This window comes from Typopeltis vanoorti, chromosome 23 (assembly GCF_054136105.1).
Source record: "Typopeltis vanoorti isolate ZY-2024b chromosome 23, IOZ_Tvanoo_1.0, whole genome shotgun sequence".
NCBI classification, from domain to species: domain Eukaryota; kingdom Metazoa; phylum Arthropoda; class Arachnida; order Uropygi; family Thelyphonidae; genus Typopeltis; species Typopeltis vanoorti.
In genome coordinates this window covers 44,249,698-44,277,474 of record NC_143571.1, presented here as the reverse complement: position 1 = coordinate 44,277,474, position 27,777 = coordinate 44,249,698, and the positions used below count along the sequence as shown (strand labels likewise).

The 27,777-nt window shown below is 34.6% G+C and overlaps 1 protein-coding gene across 1 annotated transcript in view; it reads left to right on the top strand.

Annotated features, from left to right (window-relative positions):
* The window catches only part of LOC150093808 (protogenin-like), a 497,946-nt gene that overhangs the window by 53,997 nt on the left and 416,172 nt on the right, over nt 1-27,777 (top strand). The window contains exon 3 of the mRNA XM_090412521.1: nt 14,613-14,787. Coding sequence (XP_090268647.1) covers nt 14,613-14,787 — 175 coding nt within the window. The remainder of the gene's footprint in view (nt 1-14,612; nt 14,788-27,777) is intronic.

Here is a 27,777-nt window from a genome sequence, read left to right as displayed (position 1 = left end):
TCAACGAATCAGTAGAACTGTTGATGTGCATGGAAACCTCCACATAGCCTTTAAAGGAATGCAGAGAACCGTACCAGGGCTTCTGACCTAATGTCCAATCCTCACCTTCTCGTGGTGCACCCTGTTGGGTATCTACTTGGATACTGAATGAACGAGGATGGGCTGGCAATTTGGAATTTAGCCTACCAAATTGTATTCTTATTGGTTAAAAAAAAAAAATGATGGCTACTTAAAATTATCTATTCTTATCTGCTCCACTAAAGATAAATCCTCCTCCCCTCTCAGTTCTTGCAAATTGGCCTACTCTGGACAGACAGGAAGATCAGCTACCATCCAAATTGGAAGAACATAAAAAGTACATCTGCAGCCATGACTCTGGTTAATCTGACCTTGCAAACCATACTTTGGATACAGCTCACAGAATGAATCGGAAAAAGACCACCGTGTTCCATCACAGTAAATTTAGAAGAGAAAGATTGTTTTTAGAATCTACTGCTGCTTTTAAAAATCAGCCTAATATAAATAAATATGTTTACTTAAAACTTCCTAAAATTTGGGTAACACTAATACTTTGAGATCCCAATTTACATCCTAGGCCATCGATTGGTGTCCATGGAGGGCACTCCCCACCTAATTAGGACTCTAGTCTTTCTTCCATGTGTTTCAGTTAGTTTTGTACTGCTATGCGTGTGCACAAAAAATCTCATTTTGTACTCCCTGATAATGTCTCTGTAAGTGAGATGAAATATTAAATACTTCTTTTAATCGTTTCCTAGTGCTGTTTCACTCCATTAAACTTTTATCTTGAGATGCCAGATCTTATCCAGTTTGCTTGGAAATAAGCACAATGATATACCATATATTATTGCGTATAATGCAATAATATACGGTATATCCAAAAATTTATGGTCTAAAGTTAGGGTTTGCATTATATGCAGATCTTAAAAAATATAACATCTTATTAGACTTGCACACACAATATATACTACCTAATGCCTATGCAACCAAATCTACTTGACCCACTCGCAAGAGGCGACTGAGCGCGCATCGTATCTGCGCATAAAACCAGTAATGTAAGTAGTGCTAATATCCTGCCCCCTTGGTGGGATATTAGCACAGTTATATCGGTTTAACCACAGTTCATTTTAAATATTATTCGTTAAACAAACCTAGCCTGAAAATGAGCCAACAGAAACGTAAACGTTCATCTTTTGAAGCAGGATTTAAATTGCATGTTGTGCAGTTTGCAGAAGAACATAATAACAGTGTTGCTGTGAGAGAATTTGGTGTAGCAGAGAGTAATATTAGACTTTGGCATAAGCAAAAAGACAGTCTTGAAAAAATCCCCAAAACGAAACGTGCCTGTTGTGGAGATGTAGCATCCTTTCCAGAACTCGAAGAAGAGCTAAATGAATGGATTTTGATGCAACGACAAGATGGCATTATAGTAACAAGAAATGCGATTCGTTTTTGAGCTCTACAACTCAAGAATGGTAAATTCAAGGACACACCAGGTATTTCATCTTTTCTTGCTTCGCCTGCGTGGTGCAACAGATTTATGGAACACAAAGCATTAACATTATGATACCGAACAAAAATTGCGCAGAAGTTACCATAGCAGCTTTAAGAAAAAGTGGAGTCCTTCCATAAATTTATCATGAAATTACGGAAGTGTCATGGATATGAACTTCCCAAATAGGCAATATGGATGAGACACCCATGTACTTTGATATGCCTGGAAATCGAACAGCAAACTCGGTTGGTGAAAAGAGTGTCCTCATAAAAACAACGGGACATGAAAAAATGCATTTTACCGTTATTCTAGCATGCATGGCAGACGGAACCAAATTAAAGCTGACAGTGATATTTAAAAGGAAGACAATTCTGAAGCATATGAAATTCCCACCAGTTGTCTTTGTTCGCGCCAATCAGAAAGGTTGGATGGATGAAGAAGGTGTACAATTGTGGCTGGGATATGTTCCGGGTGCATTTAACGGAGGCAAGCAAAGAGAAAGCACGTGCGCTACGTACAGACCTAGCGGTCATACCAGGTGATCTAACTTCCGTTTTGCAGCCGCTTGATTAAGCCGTTTAAAGATCACTTACATGAAAAATGGAGAGAAGGGATGTCATCTGGTTTGGTGAAGATGACAAAGGGTGGGAATTTTCAGAAGCCTGAGATCACCCTAGTCACCAGTTAAAGAAGCTTGGGATTAGATACCATCTGAAATGATTCAATGCTCATTTCTTAAATGTGGCATAAGTAATTCAATGGATGAATCCAAAGATGACGTCATATACGAAAGTGAGGATGATGTACAACAAAATGGAGAGCATGATGACGATGACAACTGCTACACTGATGACGCAATGCCTACAGATGAATTTATAAATGAAATGTTTGATGACTCAAAAGATGAAGAAGAATTTAAAGGATTTTGACATTTTGTTTTAAAATAAATATTTCTTTCGTTAATTCGTATTGTTTTATTTATAATGTTGGGGAACAAGATTAACGATCACATTATACGTGGACATGGCATTTTAGGGCTAGTTTTCAAACAAAATTTCTAGTTCGCATTATACGTGAAAATATACGGTTGTTTTTTTCCAAACCTTTGCATTGTACATATCCAGAGTTGGGTGATGCAGACAAAAAGTATGCTGTGGATTTTGAGTAGCAGAATCCATACTGATAGTTACTGATTTGTAGTATTTCCCTAAGTGGTAAAGAAGTTAATTGTTTATTACCTCTTCCATTATTTCCATTTAGAGGGCACAGGTGAGAGCAATAAATCAATAATTTATTTTGAATAGAGTGAATATGGATCTCCTTCCATGCTGTGAGGTGGATGTCAGCTAAGTATAATATGCCTTATAGGTTCAGGAACACATTTGATGGGATACCATCAAAACCAGAAGCCTTTTTGGTATTTGTTGTTCAAGATTCTTTCTTGCTCAACAAAATATGTTGAGCAAGAAAGAATAACATAAAAATATATGGAATTGCATATCTTTTTATGTTATTCAGTATTAAGAGACATGAAGTCATCTTTCACTCTAAAAACACAGCAACTATTTTAAAATCACCATACAAGTTTTGTTGGTTAAAACCAAATTGATCTGGTATGTGTAGGAGGATTTTCTTCTAGTTTAATAGGTATAGAAGAAATGTAGCTGGTTCCATTCATTAGACAGTTTATCATGTTTAATTTCTTAGCAACATAACAGTGAGACAGTGTATTTGTTGGGAAATGTTTGTTAATATTCATACAGAAGAGTATTATTATATCTTTCATTCTATGGCAACTAATATTTTCTTCTCTTGTCAGAAAATAGTATTTCTGATATAATAGTTCGTGATCCAAAATTTTTTTTTTTTTTTGTGAGAAAACAATACCATTGTATTGAGCATGGCATCTTACTTTTGGATATAACTTTTGTGAAAATTTTATTTTATAAAATTTATGCTACTTCAACTTTCATTTATTATGATGATGATCCACTTCCAAGGATTTATTGTAGGAGGACACTCTACTCCACATAGCCCACTGTTTATATTACTTAATCCTCCATTAACAGAAAGTGCAGTTACATCTACACACTATGCCATCTGCTACCTATTAATAGTTTGTCTATAAATCATATGTGTCCTCTGGCCAAATTGCTATGCCTGTGCCTGATTTGCAGATTATAGAATATTTAAAGCAGAAATGAACGAAATTAGTTCAGTGAAAAGTTTTGAAAGGGCCATTGTTTAACTTGTATATTGATGGTCTTGGATGGTGATTTCAGTTATTTGCTGATGATGTTGTGATGGGGAAATTGATAAGAGACGTACCTGATATAGAATCCCTGCAGGTTGAATTGTTATATGGGCAGTTTCAGTGTTTCCAAATGTAAGGGTATGCATTTTGGATGGAGGACATTTTAGGTAGAATATTACATTAATGGGAATTAGCTCAAGTATTTAATGAGGTAAGTGATTTGGGATTATAGTTGACGGAGTAAAAGTTTAAGGTCAACATTGGTAAGGTAGTAACTCATTACATCTGATAACTGTGCCATTTAAAAGAACATGAACTTTTAAGAAAAAGAAGTTACTCTTACACTTTACAAGCTTTGAATAAAAATGTCTAGACTGAGGAATAGATGGAGGAGAGGATAATATACTCAATTGTATGTTAGATACAATATAGTATATTAGCATCATATCTCTTTTTCAATTACAGACAAGTGAAATTTTATAGCTTATGGCTAGTAGAAATAGTGCTGAATCAGTAGGAGCTGACTAAGAGTGTGGTTAGGAAGCATTTTGTGATGTGTGGAATAGGCTAGCTACTGTTAGATGTTGCAAGTGCCATGTTCAAGGGAGATGGGAGAGAGAGAGAGATATTTAAGTGTGAGTGAAGGGACAATTCTTTGAGTCCTTGGACTCACTGGAGGTGTATTCATGATAATAAAATCATATATACGTGGGCTGTTCAATAAGTAATAAGATTAATTTTACTGTGACAAAACCACTCATCACAATATTAATTTCTGTGGAATAAAGAAATGTTTCTGTGTGTATTAACAAAAGAGGTTGATAGATGGCGTATACGGGCTGATGTGCCAAAGTGTCACGTGACTAAACGCAACTGCTCATCGGCCCGCCTACAAGGCGCTACCAGTCTTCGAAATGGAAGCGTCCTTGGAACAGCATTATGCGATTAAATTTTGTGTGCGTTTGCAAAAATCGGCATTGGACACTTTTAACATGATACGTGAAGCTTTCCATGATGAAGCAATGTCGAAGGCAATTGTTTTTCGCTGGCATAAAACTTTTAAGGAAGGAAGGCAAAATGTGGAAGATCTTGAACGTGAGGGAAGACCTTCTACATTCATCACAGAGACAATGATCAACACTGCAGTGATTATCATCAAGCATGTCAAAAGGAAGCGTCCATTGCTGAAGAATGGCTTCTTATTGCACCACGATAATGCAAGGCCACATATTGCTGGTTGTGTAGTGGATGTTTTGCAGAAGAACAACACAGATATCCTACCCTCCATACAGTCCTGATCTCGCACCGTGCGATTTCTGGCTGTTTTCTCAGCTCAAGAAACCACTAAGAGGCCGCCATTTTGAAAGCAACAAAGCATGTGTAAAAGCTGGGGGGGCGGTTTTGAAAGAACTCTCAAAAAACGGACTTTCACATGTGTTTAAGAAGTGGACGCAACGTTGGGACAAATGCATCGTGTCTCATGGTAGTTACTTCGAAAAAGACCATGTAAACAATGACGATTAAAGGTAATCTGTTTTCTGTATAAATATAGTCTTATTACTTATTGAACAGCTTACGTATTAAATTTATAGATAACAGAGTTAAGGTTTTACTAAGTTATTAAACCTTGTTGACTGTTTTCTTTCATTTTCTTTGTCAATCTTTTGTAAGTTAATGTGCACAAAGTTAACACGTTTTTAGTTTATTACTGCCATTTACCATTAGTGAAACTTTGTTTTTTCAAAGTATCTTTTTTTTTTACTTTGCCAATCTAGCCTATAACTGTGGTCCCCCTCCCTGCCCAACAAGCAATGGATTTGAATTCTGCTATGGTCATGGGTGTTTATGAAAGTTCTTAGGTGGTAAATATTTATTACCTGGTGTTGATTCATCCTGCTAATCAGAGGGCCAATGTGGCTTGAAATTTTTCACATTTTGTCTTGTGAGCATTATTGCTGTTTTTTTGCTATAGAGTATACTTGACATATTATATTTGTTTTAATTCTTCATTTCTTTAATTCTTTGATTGCTTATGCAATCAAAGTTTGCACATGAAGTATCTTCATGACTAGCTACTCATATATTATACCTGACTGCCATGGAGTCAGAGGACCATATAGACCGTAGACTTCATCTCACTAATAAGACTTTGAAGTAAAGGAAAGTTTTGTATTTTCTTGGCTAGATTATTGAATTTTTTGATGTGGTAGGCCTTCACTTTTTTTGTGTTGAAGCATGAAATGTTTAAGAGAATTCTTTGAGTAAACACTCAGAACACTGAGTTTGAACAGCTTGTCATATGCACTTGAGTTGTGCTGTTTGTTTTGGCCAACATGCAGTGTTGACTTGCTCCTATAAAAGAGTGGAACTAATACTATGATAGAGAGCTTAGAACTATTGGAAACTTAAAATTGGGCTTGATTTTTTTTTAATACAAAAATACAAGTGGGAATTTGCATTCCACAGCATTTAATGAATGAAAGTCTGTTCAGTAGTTTCACTGATCTGAATTTACATCTTTTAATATTCAGTCTGCATGTGTCTCCCTGCTAGTTCACCAGCATCTAAGTCTTAGTTATATTTCTTTGTGCCCATGAGATGCCTTGGTGATCAATTCTTGGTGTAATAATTTATTAGCCAAATAAATTTAGCAAACATCTAGATGTGTTTTTTCCACTGGACAGTAACATGAGTGATGATTATTGTCTAAGCATCCATACCAGCTTAATGAATGATGAACAAGAGCTAATGAACTGTCATAAATTCAGAGTTTGACTTCATGCATAATCTGAAAACAGGTGTATGGGTGTGTAGATAAAAATAAGAAAATTAGAAAAGGTTGAATGAAAGGTTGTAGTATATAATTTCATTAGTTCTATAGTAAATATTTAATTTACTCGTGCTTGTCAATGTTGCTGCAATCCCCAGAATCTTTTTTTCCAACCTCTCCAGGTTTTAAATAATCATTATGATCCATAGGATTTGAGTTTTTAACTCAAAAGAGAATCAATTAATACATTAAATTAAGTTAGCTGGCTGCTCATGTACTGCTTTTCATGAATAGGAAGACCATTTTAGATTTGCCTGTTTTTGGACTACATGTTTGACAGTAAGGAAGGAGAAAAAGTTATGCTGAGTATTTGTTTCCAGTTTAGCTGCTCATAATATTAGAATTGTCCTATGGTTGAAATTGAAGTCTTTCTATGGAACTGAATTCTCACACGATTTAATTTACATATTGTGATGAGGAACCGATCAAGTTATGTTATGTGATTAAATAGCACTACATACTTTGAAGAGTGTGCTGTGAAATTTTAATCTGTCAGATGACACAAGGGTTCCTGAGGATTTTAAAAAATCAGTAATCCTCTGAAGTTGGAATCAATACAAGCTCCAACAGAAGAGAAGTGGAATTGAAAAAAGCAGTGGAAGCCAAAGGGTAAGAAGCAGCAGAAAGGGAATGCAAGAAAGGACAGAAGTGGACAAGTAAACTGATGCATCTACTAGTATATAACACTGCATGACATATCCACTTGCCGATAACAAGTGGATATGTCATGCAGTGTTATGTACTAGTTATAACCCAATAAGAGGCCATAACCATTATGTCCAAATTGTTTAAATAATCTAGAACTTCCAGGATGTGTTGTAAAGAAGAGGTTATGAAATTGATGTTAAAAAGAAAGCTTTGTTGGAAATCTAGTCAATAGGGACAGTTCCTCTTAGAAGGAATTGCATCAATGAATTGACTGCTATTTGCTCACAGTTAAGGAAAAGTGTGTGTGTGGGGGGGGGGGGGGAAGAGAGAGAGCAAAGGAGCAAGTGCAACTATCCAAGGCTCAAGCACATGAAATAGTAGGGAATAGTCTGAACTATACAATCTCCAAAGAAGAAACCTCAAATAAATCTATCACCTGGAACATGCATATCCTCGAAGCAAGTAGCATATGTTCATTCTGACTAATTCTTTTACAAGAATTACAAGAAGAAGGCAAGAAGTGCAGAATTCTCCTGTGAAGAATGCTCCAGAATTAACATTTGGATGATCTAAAGGATATGGTAAACTGCTAATATTCTCTGTTAGTAAAATTTATGCTCACACATGGGAATCGACTCCCTGTGAACAGCAGTTCAATGCACGTTATCGTGTATTGAACTACTGTTAAATTGTTTCATTAAACTGCTAATATTCTCTGTTAGTAAAATTTATGCTCGCATATGGGAATAGACTCCCTGTGAACAGCAGTTCAATGCATGCTATCGTATATGCAGCTTAATATATAATTTATTTGAATTTCTCAAGTAGGACTTTAGATGTCACCAGTTTAATTCTTTAAAAAAAACAAACATGCAAGCTGTTTTGAAGTAGCTTTAATGTAAGCTGCTTACTGTGTTTAAACTAATTTTTTTCTTATCGAATTAAAATGTATTAAATCAAGCCTGGCAGAAATCTTGACATTATCTGTTATATATAATTATTTTTATCATTAAATTGTTTGTTATATACTGCTGAGGCATACTTGAATTCCACAGTTGCACCTCAATACTTATTGCTTAGAGATGTAACTCTGTTTCACAAACAGGAAATGAACTTATCCTCTCAGCTTACAACTCTAAGGTTTACATCCCCAGCAAAGGTCTCAACACATTGTTAAATCAACTAAGGCCACGAGGGAAGTATGTCAGTAGGAAAAAAAATCGGAGTTTCAAGTGTGTGTGGGTGATCCTACTATCTTCTTATGACCAGATAATTTATCTTCATTTGAAAAGTACTTGTACTTTTAAATATTCCTTGCATCCTAGATGAGGTTCAAACCTGCTCCTTTGTTCAGGACAAGTGACGAACACTGTTTATATGGTAGTCAAGTAGACCATTTTCAGGCAAAATTCAAAAGTAGTACAGAAAATAAAAAAACTTTTTTCCAAGGATTGCAATTACTTGCCTATTTATAATATAAGTGACAGATAGCTGCTGTACTTGTAGAGTGGCATCCTACATTAGTTGATACCATAACTTGAGCCTTGGATGTTTTTTTCTGGTTTCAGCTACATCTCATTCCTGAACTAGTTCATATAGTTAGTTATGAATCAGTCAAGTGTTTTGAACTAACTGATTATGATTCTCTCATGCAAATTATATCATTGTTGCCATGTGCATATAGCATGCATTTTATTATTTTTATTTTTTTTTTCAGATTGTCAATATTGGTAATTTATGTGTGGAAGTTTAATTTTCCCACTTGGAGATAATATTGACCGGCTCCAGTGGTATTCTTAGCAAACTTCCTATTTCATACCAGATGCTCTGAGCTTGTGGTCTACTGAGGCAGCTCTCAGTAAGCGAATAGGTTATAACAATGTTTCTCAAAGTGTGGTACACATGCATCATTAACATATGGAATCATTATTAAGAAAAAAAGAATTATTTTAAACATATATATTTCTCAATAAATTATATATTATGTCTGAATTCTCCTAATCAAATTGTGATAACTGCTTCATTTGAATAGTTTGCAAATTTGTGGGCAGTCACTTGTGAATCTTCGTTCAGCTTCGTATATGAATGTACATTGCAAGCCTGCAACAATGCGAAGAGCATATGATAGTGACTGATAAAAAAAAAAAAAAAAAAAAGTAATTATATGAATCATTAGTAGATGTAATTAAGACAGTTAAGCAGATATTAATCAATGTGCTTCATTATTTGATCATATTACTAATTTGTTGTTAGTTAAAATAACGATTAATAGGCTTGTACTACTTTTACAGTGATATAATTGCTTTAATAATGTATGGAAGTTATTAATACCTATAATGAATATTATACTGTATTTACTCGAATATAACTTGCCCTCACATATAACTTGCACCCCTGATTTTACTTTACAAAAAAAAAATTAAAAAGTTTTGCCACACACGGGGAAAAAAAGTTTAATAAAAAAGCAAGTTACTCATTGCCCCGATGTGAACATGCCCTTCCCAGTAGTCACTATACTGCAGACGTAAGAAAAACAAGTAGTTTTATCGTATCACTGAATAAGGTACAGAGACATTTGTAGGCTGTAATATATTTCTCATTTGTAGGCATGTAATATATTTCTCAACAGATAGTGCAATTAGAGACAACTGGGATAAAAACAGCACTAACTAATGAATCACATGTCCCCTCCCATAGAAAATGCTGTATAGACTCAAGCATAACCATATGTTGCACCGGCAACATATGGTTTTACTTGACACCACTCCGTTGTGAACGTGTTAAAACTAAGAAATATATAGTGAATATACCGCAGCAATATATAGCAAATACACCGCAGCAAGTTCAAGTATGAAAGACTATTCATGGAATCAGCCTCGGCCCTTAGGAACATGCCAAACCTCAACAAATTTGGATGCATGAAACTGCCCCAAATTTGGGAAACGTTATCAGAAGAACTTCAGCCCAAAGGCCAAGAACTACCAATATAGCCCACCAGGAGGCACCATCAGGACTTTAGGAAACGCTAGCTTCCTAGCTTCAGTCTCATTTGCTGTTATTAGTACTTGTGTGCACGTGTCTGTGTATTAAGTTCCCAAGAAGATGGCAATGTGACGTTCGCCGAAATATCGGAAGGTATATATTAAAGTTTATTTAATCTATATTTCTAGTATACGCTGTCAATTCCTTAAATATTAGTTATCATGTTTAACCAGCGTATAAGCTTCTCAACAAGAATATAGTGAATATGTTTCAGATATTATGGAATTCGGTCGAAGAGAATTAGTATTTCAACTCAACTGTTGACTTTCCTTTGAGTTGCACAATCTTTTGTTAATACCGCACAATCATATGCATGTCTTCATAACTGCTCTATCTCTATTGGCCTACCATTGTTGTCTGTTTCGTGCTCTGCTTTCACTTCCCATTAGTCATTTTTAAAGGACTGTTCATTATGTATTTCAAGTCTTGTAAATTACTGGTAATTTTTGCTTGAAATAATGGAAAAGAAGAGGAACCGTATTATAGATATCGAACCACATCTGAGATTGAAATTAACAACTATGGAGCCAGATTTTGCTGAAATTTTATCCCGCTGTAAGCATTTCACTCCTCTCATTGATGATAAATTATTTCAATTATGTAAAAGAAGATAACGCTATTTGGGTAGATAACTTTGACGATGTACACAAGGAAACTGCTCTCAAGGCCAGAAGTAGCGATAGTGAATAGGAGCTTCTTTGTAAGTCATATCCATTTTCAGTTTTTTTCTGAAAACTTCTAGTTTTCGAAAATCCTCGCATATATCTCACACCACGATTTTTTAGCTTTAATTTTTTTTGGGGGGGGGGGGAGTGCGAGATACGGTAATTTTTTTAGTTTTCAAATTCTTAAGTATGGATCATTAGTTAAAGACTGGATTTATAAAACACACAAAAGAGAACAATATAGCAGACAAGTAGCTGTAAGCAACAAGAAAACGTTGATATTGTATCTGGATCGAATGAAATTGATAAACGTGTGTTGGCTGACAAACCTGTTGAATTTTTTCAAAATAACTAAAAAATTTAAAAGAATTTCAAAAAATGATGGCGATCATGTCAGGAGGTGAAAATATGAATGCTTTAGATTTAGTCGCTTCATATTGTGTGCCACTATTAATAGCAAAAAGTGGTGCAGTGGAAACAATTGGTGAAACTTTTGTCAAGCCTGCAGCAAAAATAATAGCAGAAATTATGATCCAAGATAATGCAAAACGGTCTTTTCATCGGATTTGCCTTTCCAATATTACTGTTCATCGAAGGATCACTGAAATTGCTGAAAATATAAAACAAACATTGTTATCTGACATATGTAAGAGTCGTTATTATGTGTTGCAAATCGATGAATCCACCTGACATTACAAATTTTGCAAATCTTCTAGTGTTTGTTAGGTAAGAAAAAAATCAAAAAATTCATGATGAACTTTTATATTGCCAACCCTTGCCAGAACATACAACAGGAGAAGAAATATTTAACAATATAAATACATTGAAACAAGCTTGATTGGAAAAGTTGTGTTGGAATAAGCACAGGCGGAGCAAAATCCATGGTCTGATCTAACAAAGGGCTTGTTTCAAGCATTCAAGCTGTTGCACCAGATGCAAAGTTGACACACACACACAGCTGCATACAAGGGAGGCCTTGGCTACACGTATGTCTAAAGACCTAAGAAAAGTTCTGGATGAAGCTTTAAAAATCAATAACGATATTAAAGGCCATCCTCTAAATGTCAGACTTTTCTCTCAACTTTGTAAAGAAATGGGAAGTAATCACACATGGTTTCTTTTTTATACCAATGCTCGTTGGCTTTCTTGTGGAAAAGTCCTTACTCGTTTATTTTAACTTCGGAATGAACTACAAGTTTTTCTTGATGAAAAGTTTGAATTGAAAAAGCATTTACATAATTGGAAATGGCACGTCAATTAGCATACCTGGCAGATATATTTACTGTATTAAATAATCTTAATTTGTCTTTACAAGGCAATGAAATTTCTATATTTCATGTCCAAGAACACCACATTGGCAAAGATGAAGTTGTGGCAAAAGCAGGTTTGTAATAGAGAATTTGATGCATTTACATCTCTTCACGAATTGCTCGCAAGTTCAAATGAACAAATTGATGATGACGTGAATATTACTATCATGCAGCATTTACAAAGCTTACAAATGAATCTAGAAAAATATTTCCCTGAATTGGACATTAATGTTGAGTGGATAAGACACCCTTTCAATATCAACAAATCTATGGCAAAGGGTCTATTGTCGATAGAGGAAGAACAATTTTTTAGAAATAGCTCCTGATGATTTAATAAAAAAATAAATACAATGAGAATACATTATCATCATTTTGGCTACAAATACAGAATGAATTTCCTGAATTAACAGATAAAGCTCTAAGGTTCATTTTTCCATTTCCAAGTTCATATCTCTGTGAAGTTGGATTTTCGGCCCTTGTAGATGCTATGACGAAGAAGAGGAACCGTATTATAGATATCGAACCACATCTGAGATTGAAATTAACAACTATAGAGCCAGATTTTGCTGAAATTTTATCCCGCTGTAAGCATTTCACTCCTCTCATTGATGATAAATTATTTCAGTTATGTAAAAAAATTTATAGTATCTTTATAAATTTTGTTCTATTAAAAATAAATCATATTTTTTGTTTACATATACATCTAAATTCAAATAGAATAGACATTTACAATGAAATATACTTTATTTATTTATTTATTATTTATTATTATTTTGATAAGAGGATACTTGGTAATAATGAAAATTTAAGAAGGGGTACACGGATATCTGAAGTTTGAGAAACAATGGGATATAATATATAATATAGATAGGTGGAATTGTGAGCATGGGAAAATGGGTGTCAGTTCAATGTGAGTAAATGTAAAGTCATTCACTTCGGCATTATTAGATATTCGATGTCATATTTTATTGGTGGAATTAGGCTAGAAGAAAGTGATGAAGCTAGGAATCTTGGAGTGTTAATGGATAGGAAGTTGAAATTCAAGGGCCATGTGGCAAAGATTGCAAATACAACTCAAAAGATAATTGCAATGCTGAAACGAACGTTCACTTGTAAAGATAAAGATGTATTTTTGCCTCTTTACAAGGCCTTTATAAGACCTCAATTGGACTATTGTGCACAGGTCTGGTCTCAAGGTTTCCATTATGATTCTGATAGACTGGAAAGAGTACAAAGGAGAGTGTTAATAATGATATCAGGTTTGTGGACTACTCAGTATGAAGAGAGATCGAGAATTTGGAGGCTGCAGACACTAGCAAACAGGAGAAAGAGAGGAGATATGATTGAGACTTACAAACTTCTGAAAGGGTCATACAGGATTTCAATTGATGAAAATTTTCAATTTATGGAGGGTGGGGACAGGCGAGAGGGAATCCTTGGAAGCTGAGAATGAAGGACCCTAAGAAGGGAATGAGGACTACACTTTTCTCTCATAGGCTGGTGCGTGATTGGAATGGATTTCCATTGGATGTTGTGAGTGCAAGCAGTGTGAATGAATTCAAGTATGATAGCTGGTGTATGTAGCATCCCCTTGATGAGTCTCTGACTCCCTGGAGGTTTCTCTTAATAATAATAATAATATAGGGCATATTTTTATATAGAATGTTTTTGACAGCAAAGTTTTAGCCTTAAAGATGATAGCAATTGTGTTGTGAAGAAGGTAGCATTCCAGTAAATATTTAGAAAAGATCTTGATTCATTATCTAGCTTAGCCGATGCTTTGAATTTTTCACAGAATACATTTCAAGTGAATTAGTGTTTAAATGTAATCAGAAATGTGCAGTGCAGCTATAGAAAAAAAATGCCCCTCTAAACTACTGATATACTCAAATGCTAATTAGATTAAAGGTGTTGATTTATGCAGATGAAGTTTAATTTGCGCTTCAGTTTAAACTTTGTAGTTAAATGTAGAACTATAGTTAAAAACTATAATTCTACATTAAATAAGCATTTTATATAATTTTTTAAATTTGTCTTATTACTACATAAATTATATTAATGTGACAGAATGATTTTACCCATTCATGATGTTTTGATTTCTGTAATGTTGTACATAATACTGTGAATGGTTAATGTACAGCAGAGCCTTGCTATATTTATGGCCATGATTCATTCTTAACCTGGCGTTAGTAAGGTGGTGGTGTCAAAGTTATTTCTTTCTATATGTTTGGGGTCTGTGACATCCTACCTTACTAACCAGGTTAATTTAACTTGAGATAATATAACTAAAAATTGAAACAAACTGGATCTACATAGTTAAGTTATTTGTATTTTGCATTATTTATTCTAGGGAATAGAAATTCAAGATAGCCACTATCACTCTTTTTCTAATGGGTCATTATACATTGAAAAAGTACAGTATCAGAAGAAAAAGCATAGTAAAAAAGATGAGGGTAACTATACTTGTGTATTACAGAATAATGTTGGTGTTCTGGTTAGCAGGCCAGTTAGAGTGGTGGTAGCTCGTAAGTATCTTCTTGTTTTCATAGGAAGAGTTATGGATATATATTACCGTGTTATATTTTCATGTGATAATTATTTGACATTTTTGGAGTCCAAGGATTCATTTCAGAAGAGTACTCTGCATTACAAACCCTACCTACAAAATCTATCATCTACACTGCCACCCACTAATAGTATTTTTGTCTATTAATCACGTATTTTCTTGCTGGATTTGCCCGTATGTGGGATGAAAAACCTTTTTTTTTGGGGGGGGGGTGTGAAAGGAGGACACTGCTATCTCCATATTAGATCAGCTAACTCATTTTTGATCAAAAAATCCACACGAAGATTCCTTTTGCTATGATATGAGGTCTTTTTAGTTGCGATGCACAATCCTTTACTTTTTTTAGGTACATTTCACAGAGAGGGGAGTTACTTAAGAGTAAGCTAGATAACTGGGAGATGTCCTCTAAGTAGCCTATAAGGAAAATAAACATTACTGGGATTCTTCTGATAAAGCATCCCATGGTATGGGGATCTTAGAAGTCAGAAATCACCAAATGAGTATGGACTTGCACTTGGATATTCAGTCAACTATATTGTATTCTGTATTGGCTGAAATCACATATCCATTATGATGGAATATAATTAAATTTCAAATTTGCTTGGACATGTCTTGACAATACAGTACACTTCTTTTGTTTATTAGAGAATCAAGAAAAATAGTAAGAACTATTGAAACAACCTCACTCAACATCATTCGTAAAGAAATGGATCTAGCAAAGTAATTTGACATTTGTGTTACGGAGATGTAAAGATTAAAACAAAGACGTATAAATAATAGTCAGGATGGCTTATTCACACATGCTAGGGTTTACTGAAAGGAGAGAAAGTAACTGCAATCAACATTAACTATGAAGATAAACTTGATGGAGAGTTCATTTTATATAGTGATGCAGACAGATTGACACAAATAATGAAAATTGACAAGATTGACAAAAATAACTTTCATTATCATGAAAATTATTTTTGTCTATGGAGTTGAGAAGGTTCCAATAGAAAGGAAGTAGAGAGATTTTTTTTTGAGGTGGAGAGGACAGCTGACATAAAGGAAAAGCTAGTATTGTTACAGACCTAAATAGCAGAGTAGAAAATGAATTCCAGAGCCTAATTTTAAGTAGCTGATAAGTTCTTTCTACTCAGAAGAACTAATCATTATTAACAGAATGTACTAGTTTAAACATGATGGGATAAAAAAGTGTTTATCCAATTCCTGATAAGTACTCTAAGCAGATGTTCAAGATACTATGATAGTACTACATGAAAAGTTTACATTATCTGTAATTTAGTATTGTCAACAATTTTTCTCCAGATTAGTCTGTTATATGTCAGGAGACTCCAATATTCTCCGATATTATATATTTCGATCTTCTGAGGCACTTCTAACTACAGCATTCCACTAAGAGCTTCATCTTCCTTTGAGTATTTTTTATCTCCCATTTTCTTTAAGTGACCATACTACAGAAATTAGCTGTACTCACATGTTCTTGAATGCTTACATTGTAAAGTTCCTTCCTTTTTAATATGATTCTGCCACTGATGTCATTTGTTTTTCCAAGAATGCTCATATCTGTGGCCTCTAGTCTTTGATCTTCTCATCCATCTCACAGACATAAGTTAAAACTAGTTTGAACTTATGTCTGTACATCTTGTATATCATTAGCTTAATGTTTTGACTAATTTTTCTCTTATTCCATATAAATGTATTCATTGTACTCTCTACCTAATCAGTTCTGTTTATTTTATTATCTGTTCCATATTCATTAAAAGTTGTATCTAAATAGCTGATGTTTTACTTTTATTCAGAATTCTGTTGAAAGTTTTCACATTCACACATATTTTCATAGTTTTGGTCTTTTCATTACCAATTTTCATGATATATTTGTTATTGCAGTTAGTTTAGTTATGCAATCCTGTGAGCTTGTACTTGATTCATTTAAGAGTATCATCTGCATAAAGTAGTGCTGAAATTAACATCTCTAGTTTTGATATCAGGTTTAATGCCACTTTCCTTTATAATTTGATCTCTATGCTGTCCATATAAATGACAGTAGAGGTGGCTGTACCCTAGTTTATACCTGATTTCACATCAAACCATACGCTTAATGAAATTCTAATAACCGATTTACAGCTTTAAATACAAGTTGTATATTGCTTGATATAATGTCTGGTTTAGACCATATAATTATAGTCATTTTATTATTATTATTATGTGAGACCTCCAGGGAGTCCAAAGACTCATCACGGGAGGACACCTACTCTACAGCTCTCTGTCTCCATCACACAGTCCACCAACTTCAACAAACCACAACTACACCAACGCCATCTACTTCCCATCACCACTAGTATTTTCACAAAGAATCACAAACATCCATGCCCATGTCGGGATTCGAACTCTCAGCCTTTTGGCTGGAGAGCAGATACGCTAACCACTCAGCCAACCAGGCTGGTATTTTAAGTATACTTTTCTCTTAGCAGTTTGACATATGTGTTATGTCTTGTAATTTTCTGGGTTGTTTAGATTACCTCTTTTTTGGGTTAATATTCTTAGGTGTTTTTATTGTTACAGACCTAATTACTCACCATTGTGATGGAATTTTGGTATATATAGAGTACAGCTGTATTACAAATATTTAGTACTGTATGCCCACAGATACGAGACCCTTCAACACTTCTGCACATGTCAGAAGAAGGAGAATCCATTCCGATAATAGGGTAATCAACCCTTCTTGTGGGATGAGTTGTTTATTATTACACTTCTGACTGCTATTATCATTTGCCCATACTGGTAGTCTGTATCTCAGAGTAATTTTCTGTATCTCTGTATCTCAGAGTATAAAAATAGAAAAATTCCGTAGCCCATCCAGGGGCAAAGGATTTATTTATTGAAATAAATAAATTCATTTAAATAAATTAAAAAAAAAGTTCTGACATGGCATTTATTTGTTATAAACCTTGCTGCCACCATATGTGGGTAATCAATCTAATGAGCTATTCTGATCACTATGCCCTCTAAATTTCAACTGTCCACAATCATCTCCATTCAAGCCTCAATTTCTTGCAAATATAGTCAGCAAAGATACAGAGATCATGCAAGATCATGTGGGAGTGACATAAAAAAGTTCAGGAACATCTTTTAAGCACAAATCGTAGGATACCATCAGGACCAATAGCTTTTTTTTTTTTTTTTTGGTATCCAGGTTATTCATAGCTGTGTTAAACAGTACAAACAATACCAGAAGAAAATAACCTTTTGAGCTTACTAATATTTTGCTGAATTTCTAACAGTCTTCAGAGCACAGATTATAACTGCCGTAAAGCACACAGCACTCAGATTACGAGGGCTGTTCAATAAGTCCATGCAAAGTCTAAGTGATGGTGCCACTAGTATGTATCGAGGTTATTTTTAGTTGCTGGCAACTGTTGAAGGATCACACACTAAGTTTCAGTCAGATAGATCTATTACTCTGTGTTTGGCGTTCATTTGAATCGATCAAGTACAATGATTTGTGAAAAATGGATGAGAAAATTTTGTGTAGTGATTGAACATTACTTTTTGAAAGGCAAAATTGCTCAGAAAACCAAAGCTAAACTTGATAAACATTATGGTGAGTCTGCACCTTCGATTAGAACGGTTTATAAGTGGTTTAGTAACTTTCGAGTGACACTGACGTTCTGGTGATGCTGAACGTTCTGGACACACTGTTGAAGTCATTACTCCAGAAATTATTGAAAAAATCCATAATATGGTGATGGATGATAGAAGAGTGAAGGTGTGTGAAATTGCTAAGGCAGTAGGCATCTCAAATGACCTCGTACATGAACATTTACATATGAGAAAACTATCTGCAAGATGGGTGCCATGTTTGCTCACACTGGATCAAAAGTGTCAACGTGTGAACTGTTGCAAAATTGTTCGATTCATGTTACGAAGTCCTTTTGCCCCCCCCCCCCCCCCCCCCATTCTCCAGATTTGACTCCCTTGGACTACTATCTGTTTCCTAACATGAAAAAATGCTGGCAGGAAAGAGATTTTCATCATCAAACGATGAGGTGATTGCTGAAACAACTGCCTATTTTGAATAGGTGGACAAATCATACTATATGGACGGGATCAAAAAACTGGAGCATCGTAGGACTAAGTGTATAGAACTCAAAGGAGACTGTTGAAAAATAAATGTTTGTCCCAAAAAAATTGTTTTCTTCATTTTTGCACGGACTTATCGAACAACCCTTGTAAGAGTTGATTTTTTTTTTAAAAAGTTCCTTTGAGTATCTTGCTATTTTGTGTCTTATTCTTTAATCTTTTGAGCTTCCTTTCTTTAGTGTATAAGAAATTAGCTATTATTTCTCTAGTTTTATGGGTATTTTGATATAGTATTAATTTCTGACAGATAGCCTTGATGGTTTTCTAGTCATTTTGAAAGGCCATATATACTTGATCATTTAGTTTATTTAGCTGCATATTTAGGTTGTCATCTGATTCCTGTATTGCTGTTTAATGTCATTGCATTTATTTATCAATTCTTCAATAGTTAATGTTACCCATTTCATTTGAAAAGATAATCTTGGTGGCTAAAGTTTTGCTGCTGCTGCTTCATTTATGAATTGTGCAATACTGAAATTTTGAGCTGTTCTCACCCACTTTCCATTGATTAAAATATGATTTGTGTGTGATCTTGTTCCATTTGAATGTTTCCAAGTCCATTTTCTTTCAGATTTGTGTGGAAATTTCCTCTGTAAATTGATAATTATGAGCATAGTTCAACTAGAAGATATCCGTTTCATTTGTTGTATTCTTGTGAGTCCTATATTTTTAGTAATTCCTGAAACTTCTAATCCTATTTGTGCATTAAAATGTCTATGCTTGTTTTGGGGATTGTTAGGACATTGCAGAAATATCCTGACAGTTGATTTGTAGAATGCATTCTTGCAATTTTCATTTGAATCAGTGATACATAGGTACAAGTTATAGGTTGCTTTTGGCTCGGAGTTTAAAGCTATGGACATTATTCAGTTGGAGACTTTGGAGATAGTTGAGATGTAACAATAGATCGTTTTGTTGACTATGATTCTGATTCCTACATTACCACAGAATGATTAGAAAATTATATTTTTTGGATGAATACCCATTGAAGACAAATGGATTGCCAAAACATTCTGGTATCGAGCATCCAAAAAGGAACACCGAAGTTCCTTTTTCTGTATTTCATCTTTTGAGCAGACTGCATGTCTTATTTAAGGTGTGAATGATTCCTATTTGTGATGGATAGATGATGAAGAGATGAGGAATAACATCTAGTGTGAGTGGTCTTTTGGTAAGCTTGTGTGGGAATCCATTCTTTGATGGTTTATGAATCTGTACATCAAGAAATGGTAACTTTCCTTCATTCTCCAATTGAAAGATAAATTTCAAATTTTTGGGTGGAATGAGTTGAGCTAAATTAAAGTTATTCAAATCAGAAATGTGACATCTCTAGTTAGTAAAAATGTAACATTTGGCTTTGGGTCAGCAACATAATTGCACGTTTTTTTGTTATCTTCTATGTAGGTCAGACTTGCAGAAGTTTAAAAAAAATAAAGAACATTTTAGCAGCTTTTTCTTATCCAAGCATAATAACTTATTGATATCTCACGCATGTTCACCATTACCTTGGGCTATTTTGTTTGGCAAGGAAAATTTATAAACAAATAAAGATGCCAGTAATAGCTCATCTCCTCCCCCCCCAGCAAACTCATCCATGAACTTTGAAGGAAAAAACCTTAATCTCTGTCCAGCAAAGACATGTGGTTTGGCTTTGCTTTGTATTGTGTTCTCCATTTTGTCACACAGCTCTGAGCCCTTAACTCCTTCCTAACACATTTTATTAACTAGTACACTAGGATCCATTTCCTTTAGTGTTACACAGTGATCAGCATTCATTTTAGACAAATTATGGACTCTAAAACCATGTTAGAAATAATAATTTTAATTCCCCGACATTTTGACCTTCATATTAAGGTCATCACCTGGAGTATACGTATATTATATATATATATATATATATATATATATATATATATATATATAGAGAGAGAGAGAGAGAGAGAGAGAGAGAGAGACAAGCTATATTACATTTCACACAGTATGCTAAAGAGACAATGATTTGATCAACGGTTATCCTACTGGCCTGACATCTAGAGAAAAATTAGATTAAATTGAATTTAAATAAATGAAATAAAATAACTACATCAAAGTTATATTCTATTTAAGACAGCATCAAGGAAAATTTTTTTCCTATAGATAGTTTTGTTATAGTAAAAATGATGTCTTAGTTTAACATGAGAATTGTTATATTAGATTTAAGATCCTGGATTACCTATAGTCCTATTTATAATTAACTCTTAGGGCGAAAGGTTATGTGGGTAGAATATGTACTTTCCATATTCCTGGGTGATGCCAGTAATAGCTCATCTCCTCCCCCCCCAGCAAACTCATCCATGAACTTTGAAGGAAAAAACCTTAATCTCTGTCCAGCAAAGACATGTGGTTTGGCTTTGCTTTGTATTGTGTTCTCCATTTTGTCACACAGCTCTGAGCCCTTAACTCCTTCCTAACACATTTTATTAACTAGTACACTAGGATCCATTTCCTTTAGTGTTACACAGTGATCAGCATTCATTTTAGACAAATTATGGACTCTAAAACCATGTTAGAAATAATAATTTTAATTCCCCGACATTTTGACCTTCATATTAAGGTCATCACCTGGAGTATACGTATATTATATATATATATATATATATATATATATATATATATATATATATAGAGAGAGAGAGAGAGAGAGAGAGAGAGACAAGCTATATTACATTTCACACAGTATGCTAAAGAGACAATGATTTGATCAACGGTTATCCTACTGGCCTGACATCTAGAGAAAAATTAGATTAAATTGAATTTAAATAAATGAAATAAAATAACTACATCAAAGTTATATTCTATTTAAGACAGCATCAAGGAAAATTTTTTTCCTATAGATAGTTTTGTTATAGTAAAAATGATGTCTTAGTTTAACATGAGAATTGTTATATTAGATTTAAGATCCTGGATTACCTATAGTCCTATTTATAATTAACTCTTAGGGCGAAAGGTTATGTGGGTAGAATATGTACTTTCCATATTCCTGGGAATTTTAGACCATCATTTTTGTTAAGATTAGGGTGGTAGTTGATAAGAATTTCACAGGCCTCCTTAAATTTACGTTCATGCAACGTTTTGGTGTGATGTAACAACAAGTGCTTTTCCAGTCAGTTCTATGTAAAGTATTTAGGGCACGATCAGACAGGCCAGCTTCACCATAGTTATTAAATTTAAAGTGCCATTTTTTGTCTGATAAGAATTGTGCTTCCTTTCTTCTATGTTGGGCAAATTACAGGTGCAGTGAATACGGTATACTCCAGGGTGGGCCAGCAGAGGAAGTGGATCCTTGGATGAGTTGAGCAAGTTTTTTAATTTTATTTCTGTAGTATTCTGTTTATTTTATCTGATATCCCTTTAATGTATGGAATAGTTACAGTTTTATTGTAGTCTAGTTTATTTTTAAGTGAGGTCTTGTAAAGAATTTTGTTGATAGTATTTTGACTGTAGCCATTTTTTGGAAGGTATTGCTGATAACTTTTAATTCATCTTTTAGTGCTTGTTCATTGGCGCAAATCTTCAAAGCCCTGTTTTTTTAGTGTGTTAAAGCCCTTTTTTTTTTTTTTTTTTTTTTTTTTTTTTTTTTTTTTTTTTGTTAGTGTATTAATGATAAATAGTTTTTGTGTTGGGTGGTTAAGGTCTGGCTGGTCAGAATGTTGAATTCCAGATGGCTGGAGTAGAGTATAAAAAGATAAATAAAGCTGAGTAGGAGAATTAGAGAAATTTTTTATGCAAGCAAAGATGCACGTCTTTGATTGCAAGATTTATGCAAGCAAAGACATGTATCTAGATACACTTGTCACATGTCTTCTTTCTGCCAGTCTTTCCTTTCATTGTTTACCTACACATACTGGCCAACATATACACAAACTCCTACCACCACCCAAAACAAAAACTAAACGTCAGTAACACACTAAAACACAGGGCTTTGAAGATTTGCCCCAATGAACAAGCACTAAAAGATAAATTAAAAGTTATCAGCAATACCTTCCAAAAAATGGCTACAGCCAAAATACTATCAACAAAATTCTTTACAAGACCTCACTTAAAAATAAATTAAACTACAATAAAACTGTAACCATTCCATACATTAAAGGGATATCAGATAAAATAAACAGAATACTACAGAAATACAACCTTAAAGCCACCTTTAAACCTCCTGCAAAATTAAAAAACTTGCTCACCTCATCCAAGGATCCACTGCATCTGTAATTTGCCCTATATAGGAGAATGGATGCACAATTCTTATCAGACAAAAAGTGGCACTTTAAATTTAATAACCATGGTGTGAAGCTGGCCTATCTGATCATGCCCTGAATACTGTATATAGAATTGACTGGAAAAGCACTTGTTGCTTACATCACACCAAAACGTTGCATGAACGTAAATTTAAGGAGGCCTGTGAAATTCTTATCAACTACCACCCTAATCTTAACAATAATGATGGTCTAAAATTCCCAGGAATATGGAAAGTACATATTCTACCCACATAACCTTTCTCCCTAAGAGTTAATTATAAATAGGACTATAGGTAATCCAAGATCTTAAATCTAATATAACAATTCTCATATTAAATTAGGACATAATTTTTGCTGTAATAAAACTATCTATAGGAAAAAAATTTTCCTTGATGCTGTCTTAAATAGAATATAGCTTTGATGTAGTTATTTTATTTAATTTATTTAAATTCAATTTAATCTAATTTTTCTCTAGATTTTAGGCCAGTAGAATAACCGTTGATCAAATCACTGTCTCTTTAGCATACTGTGTGAAATGTAATGTAACTTGTCTCTGTGTGTGTGTGTGTGTGTGTGCGCGCGTGTGTGTACTCCAGATGATGACCTTAATTGAAGGTCAATTAAGGTCAATCTATAGGATTCAGTTGACCTGAATATATATATATATGAAAAGCTATATAAAAAAAAAGTCTTCCCCCTTAGACACCTTGATTATATGCCAACCTGATGGATCCTTGGCATTATGTTTACAAAAAACACACACACACAGATACATTTACCAACAGTTCCCTATCCTTCTCCAAACTGTATGAAATTATTAAAACCCTGTTCAACAGGGCGAAATTGATCACCTCCAATATTAATGCCCTCACCACTAAACTTGAACAAATTCACCAGTGAGCACAATTCTTGCCAAATCCCAAAAATATTAAAACCTCCAAACTGCACTCCCCTTCCCCTCCGGAAAAGAAATTACACCAAATTTGTTACCATTCTAATCCGTGACATTTCAGAAAAACTAACAGAAATCTGCAAAAGATGCAACCTTATAATAACTACTTGCAGACCATATAAAAACATTGACAACCGTTATCTGCCTTCCAAAGACCAGCCACAGTACCTAGACCAGCTAAGTGTCTGATGCCATGTAAATATCATGCAGCAATAAACTGTCCTGTTACGGCCAAACAGGATGACAGCCAAAATAAGAATCACTGAACACAAACACTACATCTAGTTCTATCACTGTAAGATATGCATATGTTTTGCTCTTACATACCATAGTATTCAACTTAGAATCTCCTAATCACAATTTACTTTGATTGAAAATCTCCCTGCTGTACTGTTTTATATTCACATGCTGTCTATCTCTTCCCCCCTTCTCCTCCAATGCCATCAACCACTCCAAACTTCCTCTCTTGAAAGTCAGTGCATGTCCTTCAGTCCAGCTTTTCTAGCAGTGAAATTATCTTTCTCAGCAATTTTAACATTCACGATACCAACTGCCTTTCCTTCTCTCTACCATGCAGGTAGAGATGCTGAGACAGTTGCTATCACAAATGACTATATGCAAATTTTACACATGTTCACCAGAGTATCAGATAATTCCAAACAATCAGAACCTCTTCCTTACTATTGATCCCTCCAGATATCCTTGTGAAGGTTGTATCTCACTTAGGTAATTCAGAACACAACGTTGTGCTTATTTCTTCCCTCACTGAACAACACCCACATACTCATTCTCAACCATGAGTTGTCGTATTATAAGAATGCCAAATGGGATGATCTCAGAGATTTCTCTGCCTCATTCCCATGGTTGGATTATTGCTTTTGGCTTTCCAACAAAAGCAGATGCACTGAATTCGTCATTGAAGTAATTGTCTCTGGAATGGAAGCATATATTCCCCATTCTATGCTAAATTCCCATCCCCTAAGTAAGTCTTCATTTTCAAAAAATGCACCAAGGCTGTACAAATGAAGAACTAAGCATACTGCAGTCTGCTATCATCAAGAACTCCTTGTCTCATTGCTTACACCAAAGCCCAAAACAGCTGCAAGCATATCATCATTGTATCAAAAACTGTTCCAAAGAGCCAAAAGCAGGAAACTTGCACCGTATCCAAATGACAGCTGCACATTTTGGTTGCCAAGCAGTTAGCCACAACTTTTTCACAACACTGCTCCCACCATTACTGCACCCAGATGGGTCTATTGCATCATCATCCACAGAGAAAGCCAATCTCCTGGCATCTTGCTTTTCCTCAAATACCTGCATGAATGATTTTGTTAGATGTTTCAAAACCATTCCAAACACCCAACACTCAGTGCCTCCTCTGACCTTTCACTAGGAAGGGATCACAAAAATTGCATACAAATTAGATACCAAAAAGTACTCTGACCCTGACAACATTCCTCCAAATTGTCTTGTGCACTCCATGGTTGAATTCAATTGTCACCTTTTTATGCTCTCTTACTCCACTCTGGAAATTAACCAGTGCCCAACCTATTCCCAAGAAGGGTGACAGAATCCTTACCATCAAACTGTCACCCAATCTTTCACCTCGGTCCTCTCCAAAATAATGGAGAGAACTATCACCACCCAACTCTTACACTACCTCGAAAGTAGTCAACTAATAAATGACTGCCACTATGAATTCGCTAATGCCATTCAACTTGGGAACTGCTGATATGTCACGCGACTCTGGGTAAGTACCTTGAAAAAGTTTGGCAAATCCCAAGTGTACTGGATATCTCCAATGCTTTCATTCGGGTCTGGCATACGGGCATATTGATGGGACCAAATGATGGGAACTGTCCCATAACTTCTGCAACTGGGTTGTCAGTTTTTTTACTGGATGCATGTTGTGTGTGATGGGAAAGGATCCTTATCCTCTAACTATGCAACTAATGCTGGGTTCCTACAAGGTTCTGTCCTCTCACCCACCTTCATTCCTCTATAGATGAGTAACCTGCTCTAGTTGACCACCAGTCCAATACAGTTTCAATTATGATGATACACCACATTTCTCCTCGCTTGACAGACAAACTTTGCATCAAACAAACCACCACAACTCACAAAGCAACATTTGCAAGCCTAAATTCTGATTTCCAAACCATTCTTCAATAAGCTTTAGAGCAGATCTTCCCAAACTGTGGGCCGTGGCCCCCTTGGGGGCCGTGAAATAATGAACACAAATTTAAAATGTTTCAAGACTAAGTAGATTTTTTTTATCTTAAAAGAAACATATTTAACTTTTATTATTTCTTATTTTTTTTTTGTTATTTTTTATATTTTAATGGAAAAATGTACACATTGGTGTTGGTTCACAAACTTTGCTTCCTGTGTATTTCGGCGCTTAATGAATATTAGTAAATAGATGCTTATTCATATAAGTTTCATTTCAGAGCAGTGGTTAATTGTATTTACTTTAAATGCTCTCTGGGAAAGCTCCAAATCTTCCTGTCCATTTCATCATGTGTTCATAATCAGGCGACTGTAGATATTGACTTTATATACATATCAAAACTCGTTTTATATTATCACTGTCATCCGAGCTAGTTTTCCGTTACCAATAAAAGTTTCGCATATACTTCATACATGAAAAATAGCTTAAACAAGTTCACGTGGGGCGATAGTAACTCAATTGCAGTGGCGATAGTAACTCAATTATAGTGACTGTTAACCAACAGTCACTATACTGCAGAGGCAAGAAAAACAAGTACTTTTATTATGTCAGTGAATAAGGTATGAGCAGTCTGTGTAATATATTTCTCAACAAATAGTGCAATTAGAGACAACTGAGATAAAAACGACACTAATTAATGAATCACATGTCTCCTCATACAGAAACTATGCTATATAGACTCAAGCAAAACCATGTTGCACCGACAAACACAGTATCTAACTAAAAACTATTGTTATTAATTAGATGTGTGCAAGTTCGATTTCTGCAAGGCAGCAATAAAATTCAATTGAACTTGTTAAAATTTGTAAACGCGTTAAAACTAAGAAAAATATATATATAGTGAATGTTATGGCAGTTTCACATATGGAATTAGGTTGAAGAGAGTTTGCATTTCAACTCAATTGTCAGCTATGCTTTTATCTTTCGGTCATGCGATCTTTTGTTAATACTACACTGTTAATACTGCACTAATTGATATGAGAGCAGATTCAACTCTCGAATCAGAATTTCTTAACAGTGATTTATCCGAATTTTGGATTCGACGACAAAAAGAATGTCCTTCATTAGCAAACACAGCCTTAAATATTTTAATTCCTTTCGCATTTACATACCTTTACGTATGTAAAGGTATGTAAATGCGTTGAAATGTAAATAACGATGAAAATGCTGTTCCATCGTTATTGGTAATTAAAAATAAACATAGGTCCTGCTTATCAATGGAAGAATTGGAAAGAAATCTAAGAATAGCCATTTCAAATATTTCACCAGATATTGACTTTTTGTGTAGCAGTATTGAAATACATTCATCACATTGAATTGTTATTAACCTTCTTTTATATTTTTAATTCT